A 15,415-nucleotide genomic window follows, 5' to 3' on the forward strand; every position below is an offset into this window, starting at 1 on the left:
CTGACATTACTGTTACTGCTCTGCTGTCCTGGCAAAATAACAATGCCTTCACTGTCACAGAAGTGACCCAGGCTATTGAACAACGTATGAAAACAAATCCTCATACACAAGGACATATACATGACAATGAACATATGAAGCACGTGGAAACTGGCCCAAATCCCCTTAAAGACAGGGGAGTCACTCCCAACAATGGGTTTGGGATTAAGCCTTTGTTTTCAACCCATTTTAAGCAAGCTTGTTCTGAGATGCTGTGCATCCACCTCTTTACTTAACAGCACCACACCAATGCTGAATTTGGCTCAGTGCTTCTTTACCCCATGGCCAAGTCCTTTTAAATTCATTATGCTGCTTTGCAGGAGGGTGCGTAAAGGGAAGGGCAGGAAAGTTTTTGCTGTGCAATAAAACTGAGCAAGAACAGTGAGCTGATCCAGCTCCCAATACAAACACAACACAGATCTGCTCTGCAAGACGGTGTCATTTCCATAGCCACTTCTCAAAGGAAAACAACTCTTCAGTGTCACCAAGTTCTGGCCCTTTTATTCATCTGAGAAAGCTTCCAATTTTGGAATGGCTCCTTTTCTTCAGAGATAACTGTCCAAGCTATAATAGAGATTCCTGAGCCCTTAAATACATACAGAATGTATATGCAGACACCCACAGGCAGTGCAGAGAATACAGAATTTGCTGAAGGAATGCACATGACATTTTGCTGGCTGCCACTGAAATTTTGCCTTTCTTGCCTCTGCTGGAAGAGCACAGTTTTGCTGGGAGGCAGAACTTAGAGAGCAAGGACAAAGAGCATCTCAGCAGATTTTCTCACTCTTGTGGGTTTGAAAAACAGACAGGCTTTATATATATAGATATATCTTGCTTTGTTGGCTGCGGCTGCAGAAGTAGAATGCAAAGCCAATAAAATTACCATCTTAGAAAAACACCAGCTTCTAATTAGCACAAAATATTGTGTACAGTGTACATTTGCCTAGGGTGCTTGATAGCAGAGAGGGTAAGTTATCGTACAGCCATCCCACCTGTTAATGTGGGGTACTAAAACCACATGTCCCCAATACACTGCCCTACAATTACTTTGTCTTTACCTCCCCTCTCACTCATTTGGTGGTGGTGAGCTACAGTCACATCTAGTTAGAGATGTGCTGAAAAAGCCTCTGTGGATTTGATGGAAAGCACCAGTGCTTCTTCCCTCTGCTCTTCCCTTCCTACCTCCTGTCAAGCAGCAGGGCAGAATGTTTTGGAAGACTCAATAGGGACAGAGCTACTCCAGCTACTCCAGTTGTCCAGGTGAATTGACTGAAAAGTTGCTTGATGACACCACAGAAACACCATCCAGATCTTCTCACCCATGAAAGACCATAGGTGCAAGCCAAGAACTCGAAGAGGATGTACAAGTATTAAGGTGGGTCAAAAGCAAGAGCATCTCCTACAGCAGGGTTCTTTGACCCCAGTTCAGTTCTGCGTGCTCCTGGGTCAACCTGTCTGAGGTGGCAGCACACTGTCTTGGCTGTTATTAGCCAAGAGACTCCAGCCTTGCTTTTTTTTTTTTTTTTTTTATTATTCTGGGGTCACCATTGTTGCTGCTTTCCACACCACAAAGGCCCTTAGACCAGATTTCACGGCTACAGCCACTGAAAAGCTCTTAAGCCAGCTCTGGTTGTATACTCTGAACTGGAAGAGATTCTTCAAGCAGCTCTGAGCTTGAACACATCAGGCCAAGCCTGGGAATGCTTCCAGATCCAGAGTGCACGACAGCAGGCACACGCGTGCTGGTTACATTGAGCTGATCCTGCCTTGGGACAAGATCACTGACACAGGGGCTGCTGCAGGGCCCTTGCAGCCCCATCCCTAGGATGACTGCTCCCCATCCATATCCATGGGGTGTTCCTCTGGGACAAAGGCACAACCTGGCCGAGGGGTGCCATCAGGCACGTGATAGATGTAGCAGACACTAAAACAGGGCTTGATACAAAAATGAGCAGCTCCTCCACTAGTGCTGACCCTGCCACGAGCTGTCAGCCCGCAGCCCAGGCACACCACACCTAGCTCCATGCCACCCTCCTCTTTGTGTCAGGCTCTCAGATCTTAAACAAAAGATGCTGGAAGGGTGAACGGTGCACTCCTGCTCACCACAGAATATAATTCACCTGCTTACTGTCAAAACAAGCCAATAATGAAGTCTGAAAATAACCTCAGCGATAATGCATGCAGTGATGGAGATACACAACTAGAGGCTGCAAACGCATTTGCAGTCCAGCCTTAGAGTCCTCATTTAGGCCACCGACAGCCTGGCTCTGATAGATGCAGCACGTTAATTAAAAAACATTAGTAGTGGCATGCCACATTACCTCTGATTTAGCTAATGGATTTTGTACCATTAATTCTCTTAAACACCAAAGGAGCGTGTGCATGTGTCTGTCTGCTCTGCTTCAGTCATCCGCTGCTTCACAAATGAGGAACATCTTTGTGCCTTGTTGCTAAACCTTCAAAGGCATGTTCCCCACTGAACCTAGGAAGCCCTCCAACACCTGCTCTCAGCACCTGCACCCTTATTTTTATACCATGGAGATACAGCAGCACTCCTGGAAGGAGAGATTCCATGGTGGCCATGTGTTTGAGACTGAAGATCTCATGCAGTGAGTAATTCTCCATGTCTGCTGATATGTCCAGTCTTAAAACCACATTTCACATTAATCACCCTTGGCTTGAAAAATTAAGTCTCCAGCACATCCCAAGCAACAAGCAGAACAGTCCTTAGCCCACATGGCCTCCAATGGCGTTGCAAACTCCTGCATCTCTGTGGCTTGCTCTAATGAACCTCCAATTTCCTTCGAACAACTTTTCTTGGGACATCTGTTCTTGTGGGGGCAGTCTATTACTTTTATATGGTGATTATTTGTGTTATGAGACACCACAGCCGCAGAATAAGACCCTACTGTGCTTGGCACTCTACAAACAGAGCAAAACACGGTCTGCATTCCTTCGTGTCTTCCAAGTCTCTCTCCCCAGCTGGATGCCACTGTGTGATAATGAGACAGTAGAAAGTTTCTAATATAGGAAGGAACAGATGTAGGCAGCGGCCACATCTCCCTCGGTGAAACCTGCCCCCATATTCAAATGCATCAACAAAAGAACTTACTCTGGTGTTATTTGATGGTTGAAAGCTTACATTCTCCCAAAATAGCAGTCACTCCCTGCCAAGGGAGCATACATGCACAAAAAATGAAGGAACCAGGCCCTGTATGTGCCTGGAGAAACACTAAGAAAAGGATCAGGTATTTCCATATAACAACAACAAAAAAAAAAAAAAGCTGCATACTCACCAGGATACAGCTGCTTTGTCGGTGCACTAAGCTGAGCATCTTTTGTTACTCTATAAGCAACATCTGCTTCTTTTGAAGATCTTCTGCTTGTGCAAAACCCTGTTGTTTTTGTTATACCATCAGGTAAATTATGAAAATCTAGGACCTTCAAGAGGTCTGCAGGTTCAGCTGCAAAAAAGAAAAAAGAAAACAAGAATTAACAGGCAACAGGACTGGCACTTCACATCCAAATCATTAGCCTACATCACAAATCATTCCACCCCTTAAATAACAGATGACAGAAGTTTTCAATACATCTGCAAATACAATGTTAATATCAGCTTCAAAGCCAGGATGCTGTATTGTTGGTCAAAGACACTAATTCAACGCAGAGAACAGTTGATCAGTTGTCTGCACTAGGGGAGAAGGGAGAATATACTATCTTATTAGCTGGAGTAGTTATATATTTTCTGGATGTCTTTGCCCAATCCCCATCACACAAGCACATCCACGAAGATAAAGTATCACAGAGGAAATTCATGATCTCAGGGAAAGGCTTTAAATCAGGAAGTTGCCAGAAATTTGCTGATGCAAATGTTTCCATTCTTAAATTGGTTGATACACAAAAAAACGTGAGAGCAAGTATCCTTAAGGCTTACACGCTTGTACCATGCAAAACAAGGGCATGGTGATGCACAGCAGCTAGAGTATCACGTAAACCCACAGCCATGCTTCAGGTTACAAGTGAGCTATGTCAGAGAGCCACACCAGAGTGATGTTTCAGTGCTCAGGTGGTTCCTGCTGCCTGCAGGCTGATTCACACCCTCGGAGGGTTTTGTGCACAGCATCTAACCTGCCCAGGGCAAAGCAAGCAGATTTGGGGCAGGAACACAGCACAACTCCACCACCAGCAGCCGAGTGCCTGCCCTGCAACTGCACCCAAGCCCAGATGAGGGCTATCAAATAATTCCCCCCTTCGGCAGGTATTCCCCTATGAAATCCCACAACCAGCAATGCACATGAGTGCAGTTGCACTTGCCAACAAAACACAAGCTTTACAGGAAAAAAAAAAAAAAAAGCAGTTACTCCCCAGCTTGCAAAAAAGAAAAAGCTTATCCTGGTTTGTGGCCTCGTGCTGTCACCTCTGCCAGGAACTTGCCAGGGCACAGCACAGCCACTGCAGCCCACCATGACCACATCCCATCAGGCTCCCATCCTTACTGAGGTGTGCAGCAGCAAAAACCTCCAGTTAAAAGCTAACAGAGCTGCTCACACCCCGTGCTCCCGTGCCAGCAGGGCCAGGGCTGTCACCTCCAGGCAGTTCGGTCTCTCCAGCAGCAATTAAATAGCGTGAGCCATCTCATTAGTTTCCTAATCTGGTCTTGCTCATGTCAGAAGAGATGGCATCACCAGAAGTGGAGTAACCAGATCCGACTTTAAACGCTTAAAAATAAATTGTTTTGAGTTTCGACCCGATACTTGCAGCGAAGCGCTGTCAGGAAGACAAACCAGCCAACTCAGCAAACCCCTGGCAGTGCCCAAAGCCAGCGCCTGCACAACAGCTTCATTTAGCCTTGCCTGGACAATACATCACAGCTGTGTTCTTTTGCCACACAATCCATTATTTATCTTAGTGATGTTCCTCATCAGGTGCTCTGATGCTTGCAATAGCCCAGACAAGCCCTGGGCTGGCTGCCCCAGCTTCCATCTGTGTCCCGGGACATCTCGCCACACTGATAGCCAAGGGTGCAAAGCTCATTACCAGCTGCTAATAGAGGGTTTGCAAAAGGGTCTTCCAGAAGTCTGTGCCAGACACCACTGCCTTCATCCACAGGGATAGACTATGATATATACATTAGCATTGAACATAAAAAGGCCAACACTGGAAAGAAATAGGAACAGATCTTTTACAAAAAAAAAAAGTTTTGGTTACCAAGAAGATCTGCCTAATATTTGCATGGAAAACTCACGTACATTGTTAGGCAGCTTTAAAAAGTTTCCACAATCCTGAGAAATTGGGTCCTCAATGAGAGATTGCAAACATATGGCAAATCCAAGTCAACACAGCAGATAATAAACCAGCTGAGAGAGTCGGGGCCAAGAAGCATACAGCTGTGATGTTTCCTCATTTCTCATTCTTGTTAGACAGAATATGGATGACATTTGTCTAAGCAGTCTTTGCAGCTTGGATCTTCCCACTGCCTTTAACCATGCTTTATTTCATGCAGAAATTCCTACGTACTCACAGCCCCAGCTGCCTATAAGCAACAAAAATGATTATAGTGTAAGTCCAGCTCTGTTTCCAGCTCCCTCCCTCTGCTCCGGGAGATTCAGCTCAGCCAGAACCGAGCTGCCTCCAAAATTTATTTACAGAGAAGAGGGGAAAAAGGCAGTGAGGCAGGGGGAGGGGATGCAAATTCCAGACTCCTGACATCAGCCGCGCTCCCCAGGCGCAGGCTGCAGGGGATTTGGAGCCTCGCTTGCAGTGCTGCACGCAGCCGTCCCGCAGCGGGGCCGAGCTGGCTGCAGGAACAGAAACTGCCGCAGAAGAAACCACCACCCAAAATCCCATCTCCTAAAATCCCATCTGCTGGGGTGACCAGAATTGGGCGAACACTCCCAGCAAAGCAGCCCCAGAGCACTAGAGCCAGTTGTGGGCATCTTGCATTAGTGTGCAGTGCTGGATGGGGTAAGCGCTGCTTGCTGCAGCTGTGCAGTGCATGGAGGGGAAGTGCAGCACAAAGACAAAAAAAAACAAACAGATTTTGCCAGCTCTGTGCATTAACTGAATTATACCACTTTCAAGTCAGAAGGCTGCTGCTTGCTAAAAGTTCCTGCAGCAGTCGCAGCAAGGCAGTGAGTTCAGAGCTGGAGCTCGTCCAGCAGCCACCAGCAGGTTGCAGGCTCTGCTCTTCAGCCCCTGCTCACAGCCCTCCGACCGCCCTCACCCAGCACCCTGTGCAGGATGGTTCAAGCATCTGCCTGCCAGCCTCTGCTGCTCTCCATCTCCAAACACAACGTGCAATTCATCTTCGTTTTGAAGATCCTCTACGCCTCTAACTGTGATGGATTAGCTCAACACAAGAAATTAAAGTAAAACAACAGCGTGGGCACCACTCAGAGTAGGAAACAGACTGCAGACTGCACAGGTGAACAGCAGGAGAGGAAAGCTTCTGTTAGAGACGTGCACGAGCATCACCTCTGCTTACTCCTACGGAGCTGAGGAGCCAGCTTGGACCCTTTGCTGCACGCTCCAGCACTAAGAGCTCCGGTCTGAGTGGGATTTGAGTAGGATTTAAGCAGCATGAAAGCCTCCAGCTCTTTCTAGAAAGATGCAATTCACACAGGAGCAGCTCTTATTCATGCCCAGTTAACCAGTTTATTTCCCCTTCATTTTTTTCAGCCAAATTTAAACCCAGCAATCTCCTGTTAGGAGCTGCGACGGAAGCCACAGAAGGACAGAGACCAGCCTGACCACGGCCAGGCCCTGCAGGGTATTTCTTACAAGCTTGCACCGGGCTTGGCCCGCATCCAAGAGCTGAATTAGTTGTTGCTATATGAAAGCTCCTCTTTTTTTTTTTTTTTTTTTTTTTTTTTTTTTGCTATTTTATGAATAACATTACTATGCAACATTACACACTGGGTCATTCTTTTGCTTGAGATGCACAGGGCTGCCCGAGGAGACCAGCAGCTCCGTCCCTGCTGCACCAGAGGATGGCAATAAACCCAGTAGGCAAAGAAGCAAAACATAAATAGGTAAAATCAGACCAAAATCAGAGCTAGCTTGGGCCAGAGGCTGCCCCAAAAGCCTGCCTCCAGTAGTGGGAAGCCCTTGAATGAGACAGAGCACCACTCCCCACCTTTAACAGAGCTGAGATGAATGGCACATTGAGCCCGCAAGTGGGAAAAGCTGGAATTAAATCCGTAATTCCTCCATGTCTAACAAGAGCTTTAACCACAAAACCAATCTGTGTTAATTAGGTTCCTAATTTTTTAATTACCTGTTAAAACCTGGGCTAGAGGCTGCAGGTTTTAGCTTTATCTCCACCCTCCGGGCGGCAGTGGCCAGCTGCCTTTCTCCTCTCACACATCACAAGGAGGCAAATCAAGTAGCAGTCACTGAAATAAACCCACTGGCTTCAGGCTGCACACAGGCTCCAGCTCGGTCCTGCCACACTCAAATGCAGCCAAACAAACTGGTCAGGCTCAGCTGTGTGACACAGAAGCAGGGCAGAAGTCTTGAATCAAGTCAAGGAAGCCAGAGCATCCCTGACATCTGAAGGTGCACGCTGCAGTGCACCGAGCACTTGTGACCATGGGCAAGCCCCATTCCTAACACGACTGGGATGTTCATTCTCACTTTTTCCTGTTATTTAAATTAAATTACAAGAGGGGAAGAGGTCTTAAACCATACCGAGCCTTCAGGACACATACAACAATAAACAAGGATTATTTAATGCCATTACACTTGCATAGAGCAGAGAGGTGGAGAACCAGACTTTTAGACACTTCACTGAAGACCAGTTAAAGACTTTCCATGCACCACATAGTGGTTACACAAAGGTTAAACAGTTTAATTTAGCAAGTTTAACAAAGATCCTAGTAAGAATAAGATTGCAATCAGGTTCAGGCCTCATGGCTACTGCCTGCTCTATCCCAGAATAAAGGAGCTACCTACTCTTGCTGGAAGCTTCCCATACATTCTCTGTAGACACCTTTGATGAAGTTTTTGGGGAGAACAGCCTTTCCCATAGCCTTTCTGCCTGCATGGCACAATACCCAAGCTAAGCCAGAGCCCATTGGGCCTACGGAAAAGAAAGGGAAGGAAATTCCCTGAGGACAGGATCTCCAAAGGGATTCATCCCAAATGGAACAAGCAGTCAGATCTGATTCCACCACATTGACTGAACTACAGTAAGCTCTTCTGAAACTGGGCTGTTTTTTCCAGCAGGCTTGATACCAAACCCAAACCCTCCTAAAATAACATTTTCTGGCCAAGGCACTTTGTTCCTTTCTCACCTGCAGAAGCTAAATTCCTCACTATTTCTTCACTCCTACAAGAGCAAAGAGGTGCCAGCCCAGAGAAGCACACACTGCACTGGTTCCCTGCTCCTCTCCTTTCACCACTCACTTGGTAGTTCGCCAGCTTAATGTTCTTGAAAGCACGATGGATCACCAGGAAAATAAGACATTATATCCTGCCTCCAAAGAAAACAACCCATGGAAATGGTGCTGCAAGATCAACTTGCAGCTTCTAGAAACCACTCTGAAAATCTGAGCAGATGCAGCCTTCGCCAGAAGTCATTAATCTAAGCCATATTTATGCCTGTAATAATAATAACAACACCTGAAGCAATGCTCCTGAACGGGCCCCAAACCATTTTACCAAGTGTCAGGATACATGAGTAGCTTATATATTACCTGGGGGTATCTGCAATTCCGGTGTCTGAAGGATTACCAAATTACAAATAACAAGCCTTGAAACAATTCTCCCCCATCATTTTTCAAGGCATTTAAGTAAATCCCCAAGGAAATCTGTAGTATTTAAAACTGAAGAGTGAAGATATTGCAGCCTGGCAGCACTGGTGATAGGCATTATCCACGGCCTCCCTGCTTCACAGGGGGCACTCAGCTGCAGCTTCTCCTGCCCTGCCACGCTGAGCAGCACCAACAGGCACTGGGCAGAAGAAAAAAAAAGGTGGTTGACAAGAGCATGAAATGGATTCCACTAAATTATAAAGTCTAAATGTTTTTTTTTTTTTTTTTTTTTTTTTTTTTTCCAAGTATATAAAGGAGGATAAGTCCTTTTTATTTAAAGTGGCCTTTTAATTACATATAGGAAATTTTATAAATCTTGTAAGTTGCCTTCTAGTTTTTCCAGTGTGATGTTCAAGCTTTTCCAGCTACCACTCAGGATCATTTGTTAAAATAAAGCTATAACATGACTCCAGCAACAGAGACCTTCAGATAGAAAGCAAGAGAACTCCACCAGGTATTGAGATCCCTCATGCAAATCCCAGCAAGCTGCAGTGCTGCAACACTGCATCTCAAATGCAAGTTTACAACAGGGCACACCTGGCACAAGAATCATATACCATGTCATTGCAACCCGTGCTGTACCTGCAGCACCCAGTTTACCCCTTGTAAGCTAGCTCCTAAATCAACAACCACTTCTTTTCACAGGTCTCTATGCATTTTCTAGTAAAGCTGCAGGGGATGCTATAGAAAAATATGGCATTGCTGAAAATACATTTGCTTTTGCAAAAGACCTCAATGGAGAAGTTGAAAGGGGCTTTAGCAGCAGTTTAGTACTGTACAGTGCAGTATGCATACAGCAAGCTGCCACACACCCAGCTGTGCCCAAAACTAGGTTTAAGAAAGCCTTCCCCTTTCACTTAATACTTGGGGTACTTATGGAGCTTATTCAGTGATATCTAACATCTTACATGTCTTCAGCATCTTCACTATGTTTCTAGAGTTTAGGAGCTAAGAAAATCCCCCTTTCTCCAACTCTTTACCATGTAATACCCTTCAAAGTGAAGATATCCCCACCTGTATCCTGAAACTCGTGAAATATACTCTTTTTTTGTGCACAGGCCATGTATTTTTGCATTCGTGTAAGAGCTGCAATGTTTGAGTGTCTGGACAAGAGGTCACCACCCTGTAACAGTGAAGAACCGTTCTTCTATATCTGGTTTCATAACAGTTGAAGGGCATCCAAAGACTTTCAGGACTTCATGACACAGCACTTAGTCATACTACAGCTTACGTGCAATTATTGCCAAAGATCTGAGATCACAAGGTGAAGAATGAATAAGCATTTCTGTTCCCAACTCACTCCAGGTGCCCTCTGCAGCTTTAGCATTTAATACAGAACCCAGTCTGGGCATCCGTACCCAAGTGTCATCACTAAAGAACCAGGCTTCCTAGGAAGGGAAGCCTTCCCATATGAACAGGCTATCTCAGCCCTCAGCAAGTAGTGACAGCAAACAAGGTGAATAAGGATTATTTCAGAAAAGTGTCTCCTTGAAGATTACCTTGAATCCTAAAGAAAAGGAGGAACAGTTTTACTGGAAAAATGGAAGAGATGCACTGCAGTTCCCCTGCCCACAACTGTCCAGGATTAACCAGCTACCTTAGGTTGCCTCCTTTATCTTGTACAAATTCAGAGATGTAAGCGTTGCCCCTGGGTTCTCACCACCAACACCAAGAGCAGAATACAGCCCTGAGCATGGTCAAATCCAGCTCCTGGACCCAGACAAGTCACTGGTTCACCTGTACAGCGTTGGCTGAGCCATTAGTGCTAGGTGACGTGATGGACACAGGGTGGATGGATACTCGGCTCCCTGGCTTTAGCAAAGCCAGAGAACCCATGCCTTCATATTCCCATCTCATTTTTGTCGTCTTTAAGCTAGAAAATCACCAGCATCTGTGTTTTGAGATTACGAGACAATTTATAAGGATTTACAGGTACTCAGATGACAAGTGTGACATTATTACCGAATTTCCCCCAGTTAATAGAGTCAATATATCCTGCACAAACAGCATCAAGCAGAGCACCAGTGTCTCACTTATCTTCTCAAACAGGGAAGGAGGACTCTGCAGGGCTGTCTGAACACACAGTAAAAATGCCCTCCTGGGAAGAGATAGAGGAGATTACAGCTTATTTTTAAAAAGAAAAAGTAATTTCCAACAGAAGCCCAAAAAGTCCCTGAGCTGTGAGAGGTCGGAGCTGCTGGCACAGCATCGCTGGAGCGACCAGGGACAGGAAGAGCCCGCTGTGACCCAGCAGCAGTGTGCTTTAATCCTGACCCAGGAAACCCAGCCAAGGTCCAGGTCCCTCTGAGGGAGCTGAACCTCAGCACCAGAGCTCCCACCAGAGCAGCACGCTGGGCACCTTGCTGCCCAGCGTGGAAGCCAGCTGGAGAAAAATACAAACAAACCCTTTGTTTTCCATCTTCACCAGTTTCGCTTTTCCCCCCGCCCAGCGCTTTTCCAAAATTGTTTGTTAGCACTAAAACACTTAATTATTTCCTAGCCCAAGCCAAGGGGCTACCCTTACAGGCACAGGGAGCAGCAGCACCAAAGCCAGACCTGCTCAGGGGGATAGGTGCCTGTTCCACCATGTTCAGGGTTTCTCTTGTTCCCAAGCCCCTGCCTAGAAGTTTAAATATCCATGATTATAGCAGGAATGATTCAAGCACCAAAAGGTAAATGCTCCTGTACTGATATCTATACCAGACAGCTGAATGCAGATGAGAACGAAGCTGCTTCACTTCGCAACATCCGCTTCGTGCCTGCAGGATTTCAACAATTTTTGCTCCTTATCTATATGCTTTTCACCACTGTTGGACTTGGGCTCCAGCCCTCAGATAATTAACTATCCAAACAAGATGGCAGAGGCTAAGACAACAAAAAAAAATAACCTTAAGCTCCAGTTGCCATTGTTCAAGCACCCTTTGGATTGAATTAGTAGCCCCTTGAATTCTTCAGCATGCCAGCAGCCCAATAAAACAAAATGACATTTGGACAAAGGAAAGGCATTTTAAGAAGGATAATCAGGGAGTCTGAACTGCAGGATTGAAGCTCTGGAAGTTCGTTCCCTAGGAAGGGGCGCGCTACAGCAAAAAATGCTGACTACGTCCAGGGTCAGATCCTCATCTGGTACACATCAGCTCAGATCCAATAGCTGCAACAAATCTGTCAATTCACATTGCTCTAGATAACTGAATATTTCACCAATGACTCATGTCGTCCCCTTATGGGGTTTTTTAAAGGCCCAAGTAGTCCCAACTGTGAACAAAGGAAACCATTATACAGAACCAGATTCAAAAGATCATATGCATAATCCCAAAAGGGATAGAAAGAAACCCAGAACCGATATCAGAGCAGCTCTGCAAGACTACATTAAAACCCGAGGATCAAATAATCTTTGTTCCTTTCAGCATAAATCATTTTTTTTAAAAAAATCAATCATTTGGGTTTCTAACAAAGCTGTGGTGTTAGCTGCCAGCAGCAAAGAGCAGGCCTTCCCTCCACAGAATATAATTAAACCACGCAAATAATCTCCACTGCAAATGCCACGCAGAGAACCTCAGGACAATTCAGAGCAAACAGGCGAGCATTTAAGACTTCAGGGAAACTCCCAGCCCCATTCAAGATGAGGAGCAAATATCCCATTCATTTTGAAGAACGAAGGATTTCAGATTCTGCTCTAGAGGAAGAAAAAACACAGCTTTGTAGGGTTGGCCTCATGAGCAGAGGGATCTGAAGCACGAAGGGTACTGAAGGAGTCTGGGATGCTGACAAGCCATCTCCTGACAGGGGAAGCTCTGGCCAGGGCAATTCCTGGGAGCCCAGCACCACCAGCAGTAGTGATACCCATCCAGCCCAGTGATACCCATCATGGGGATGCTGGGGGCGGCTGCTGTTGCATGCTGACAGCACATCAAGGAAAAATCCTACAGGAGGGATTTCTGCCCCCTCTGAGGAGCTGCTGATCCCAATTCCCACACATCCTGGGAAAAGAGGAGCACAGGAGAAAGGCGGTGGTGGCCTCCCCAGAAGGGCAGCCCCGTGGGGCACCAAGCCAGCACATACAATCCCAATCCCAGCTTCCACTAATCTCTGCAGAAATCACTAGGATTTACATTTTATTTATTTTTTATTTATTTTTTAAACTATATGTCCCCAAAGAGGAGGCCGCTGAAGCAAACTACTCAAAACAAAAAATCACCAACCCTTTTAAGGCAGAGCACCAGGACGAGCCCAGCCGCCCCCACCCCGGGGCCATGTCAGGGCCCAGCACCACTGTTCAGTGTCCAAGCCTTTTTACGGGCCTGTCCTGACAGCAGGGCCAAGGGAAGGAGGTGAATCACCGGCCTCGCCATCCCGGCCTCTGCTCGCACGCCTGGGCTGTGGATGCCGCGCATTCCGGCCTGCCCACGGCCCTGTCAGGCCCAGCCCCGCTCCCCAGGGCAAGGGGAAGCTCTCCCCTTCCCCACCGCTTCCCTCCAGTGTTTCTGGGTCACAGTGACATCTCGGGAAGCTTTCCAGCAGGATTTTGGTTACTGGCAAGAGCCTTGCCCTTTACACGCAGTAACAGCGGGCAGACTCGAGCTCTCGGAGTTGTTAGAGCTGCATTATTAGGGCCATAAGCAGGCACTCAGCAGATCTGCAAATGGGAACTGTGATGGGACACGACTTCATCTTCCAAATGATTAACGGGGAGGCCCGAGAGCTCAGTTTTAGGAGCAGTTTCTCAATGCCAACCATGAATGGATGCAAGTTCGGTGCAGATGAGCCCACATCCTTCTTTTCACCCCCCAGAAATTCCCCGGTTTCTTTATTCAAAAAAAAAGAAAAAAAGAAAAAAAGGAAAACACTTAGATCCTCACAAGGCTCTGGACCACCACACGTGCAGACATACCAGAGAGAAGTCACCTCGAAGCGGCTGTCACCTACCTGAGCACAGCCTCATCACAGCCTTTTGGAAATCAGCTCCACAGGCACAGCACTGAGCTTTTCTGGGTTGAGGGTGGGCAGAAATACTGATAGAGATGTCCCCAGCTGCCCAGCACCTTGTGCTTTTCTGCAGGAAACAAGGAAGAACCAGCAGGCACCTGATTGTGGGAGCACACAGCCCAGCTCCACAGCAGGAGGGCTGCAGGCAGCATGCCTCCCACACCAAGCTGTCCCAACGAGCACGAGCTCTGTGTCAGCACAGGACCACATGTGCAGAATAAGATGCTTCAGGGGCTGGGGACATCAGCATCCCCTGGGGACCCAAGTCACACTCCACCATAACCATTCTGCACAGCCCAGGACAACCCAGCCAGGCTGCAGGTCTCACCTGAGGCAAAAGAAGGTTTTAAGAAAAAACTTTCCTGCTTTTCTCAGTGATCATTTTCTGGCTGGGGCTTAGGGGACAGACACTGACTTCCCTGCACTGCCCAGGGCTCAGCAGGGAGGGCTCTGCGCAGCTCTCTGGAGCAAAGCCCCTTGGCAGGTGTATTTTAAGGGGAAAGGCAAGTTCACCATTTTGTCTCCACTCCAAGGAGCCCAACTGTTGCCAGACACTCTGGCACTTGGACAACATTTGCATTTTCAAAGTACTTTGTAATGATCAACTAATTAATGCTCTTTACAGCCTGCAATTAGGGCCTGATCCAACAGTGTGTTCAAGTCAGACAGTTTGCAACCAGTTTTAGTGCAGTGCAGAGAGGTCACTCCTGCACTGAACACAAGTTGACATGCTCACCTCCCAGAATGGGAAGGGAGAAGAACATAAAGCTGCTGTAACACCATCAGAGCAGGCGTGAGATCCTGCATCAGCTGCCACAGCACACTGCCAGCGCTGCCCAGCCATTCCAGGATGCTAGAGCACATCACTGAGCACCTTGCTTCCTCTCTTTGCCATCCAAAGCTACCTGGAAGTTAACCAGGAACAAGGGTATTGCCTTGTTCAAAGTCAGGCAGATGTGGATCAAGGCCATGACCCCCCCTCTGCGTGACTTCTCACTCAGAACTCCCCAAATACAAAGTTTTCCTGCTAAAGTAATGCTTGGTAGCCCTCTGGGTTATTTCATGTTGGCTAACTGTCCCTCAACCCATCTGTATTCTGGATGCTTATGAGGATTATAAGGTCTCGGTGTATAGGCACAGGGAAAAGGATCTACTCCATGCAATGGTCCGTGACATAGCTAGAAACCAAGCCCAAGTAAGACAACTCCTGCAATGTCTCACCCTCCATGCATAAGATCATACAGAGATGGTCAGCTAATCCACATTGCAGTCAGCCCTGGTGGCTGCAGATCTGCCAGGACAGTTTAGGAACAGCACAAGCCATGGGCAGGGCTTCTCCCCCTCCTCTCCCACACTAGTGGCTGCAAGCAGTTAAACCAGGATGAACATAAGCAGCCTACATCTGCACAGAATGGCAAAAAACACATCTCTCCTGAGATCTTCACGGTCAGAAAAAGCTCACTGGACACTTTCTAAACAGGAATCTGTACCAAGAGAAATGGGACCATGCTTTGGTCCACATTGGGATGGACCCACAGGAACAGAGTCCAGCTCCTTGCTCCCCAAAGACAGATCAA

The 15,415-nt window shown here is 46.9% G+C and overlaps 1 protein-coding gene across 2 annotated transcripts in view; it reads right to left on the reverse strand.

The window, feature by feature from the left end:
* The window catches only part of COL5A1 (collagen type V alpha 1 chain), a 147,750-nt gene that overhangs the window by 109,791 nt on the left and 22,544 nt on the right, over positions 1–15,415 (reverse strand). For both annotated transcript variants that reach the window (XM_068656510.1, XM_068656509.1), the window contains exon 2: positions 3,336–3,503. In XM_068656510.1, coding sequence (XP_068512611.1) covers positions 3,336–3,503 — 168 coding nt within the window. The remainder of the gene's footprint in view (positions 1–3,335; positions 3,504–15,415) is intronic.

Source organism: Anas acuta, chromosome 20 (assembly GCF_963932015.1).
Source record: "Anas acuta chromosome 20, bAnaAcu1.1, whole genome shotgun sequence".
Lineage (NCBI taxonomy): Eukaryota > Metazoa > Chordata > Aves > Anseriformes > Anatidae > Anas > Anas acuta.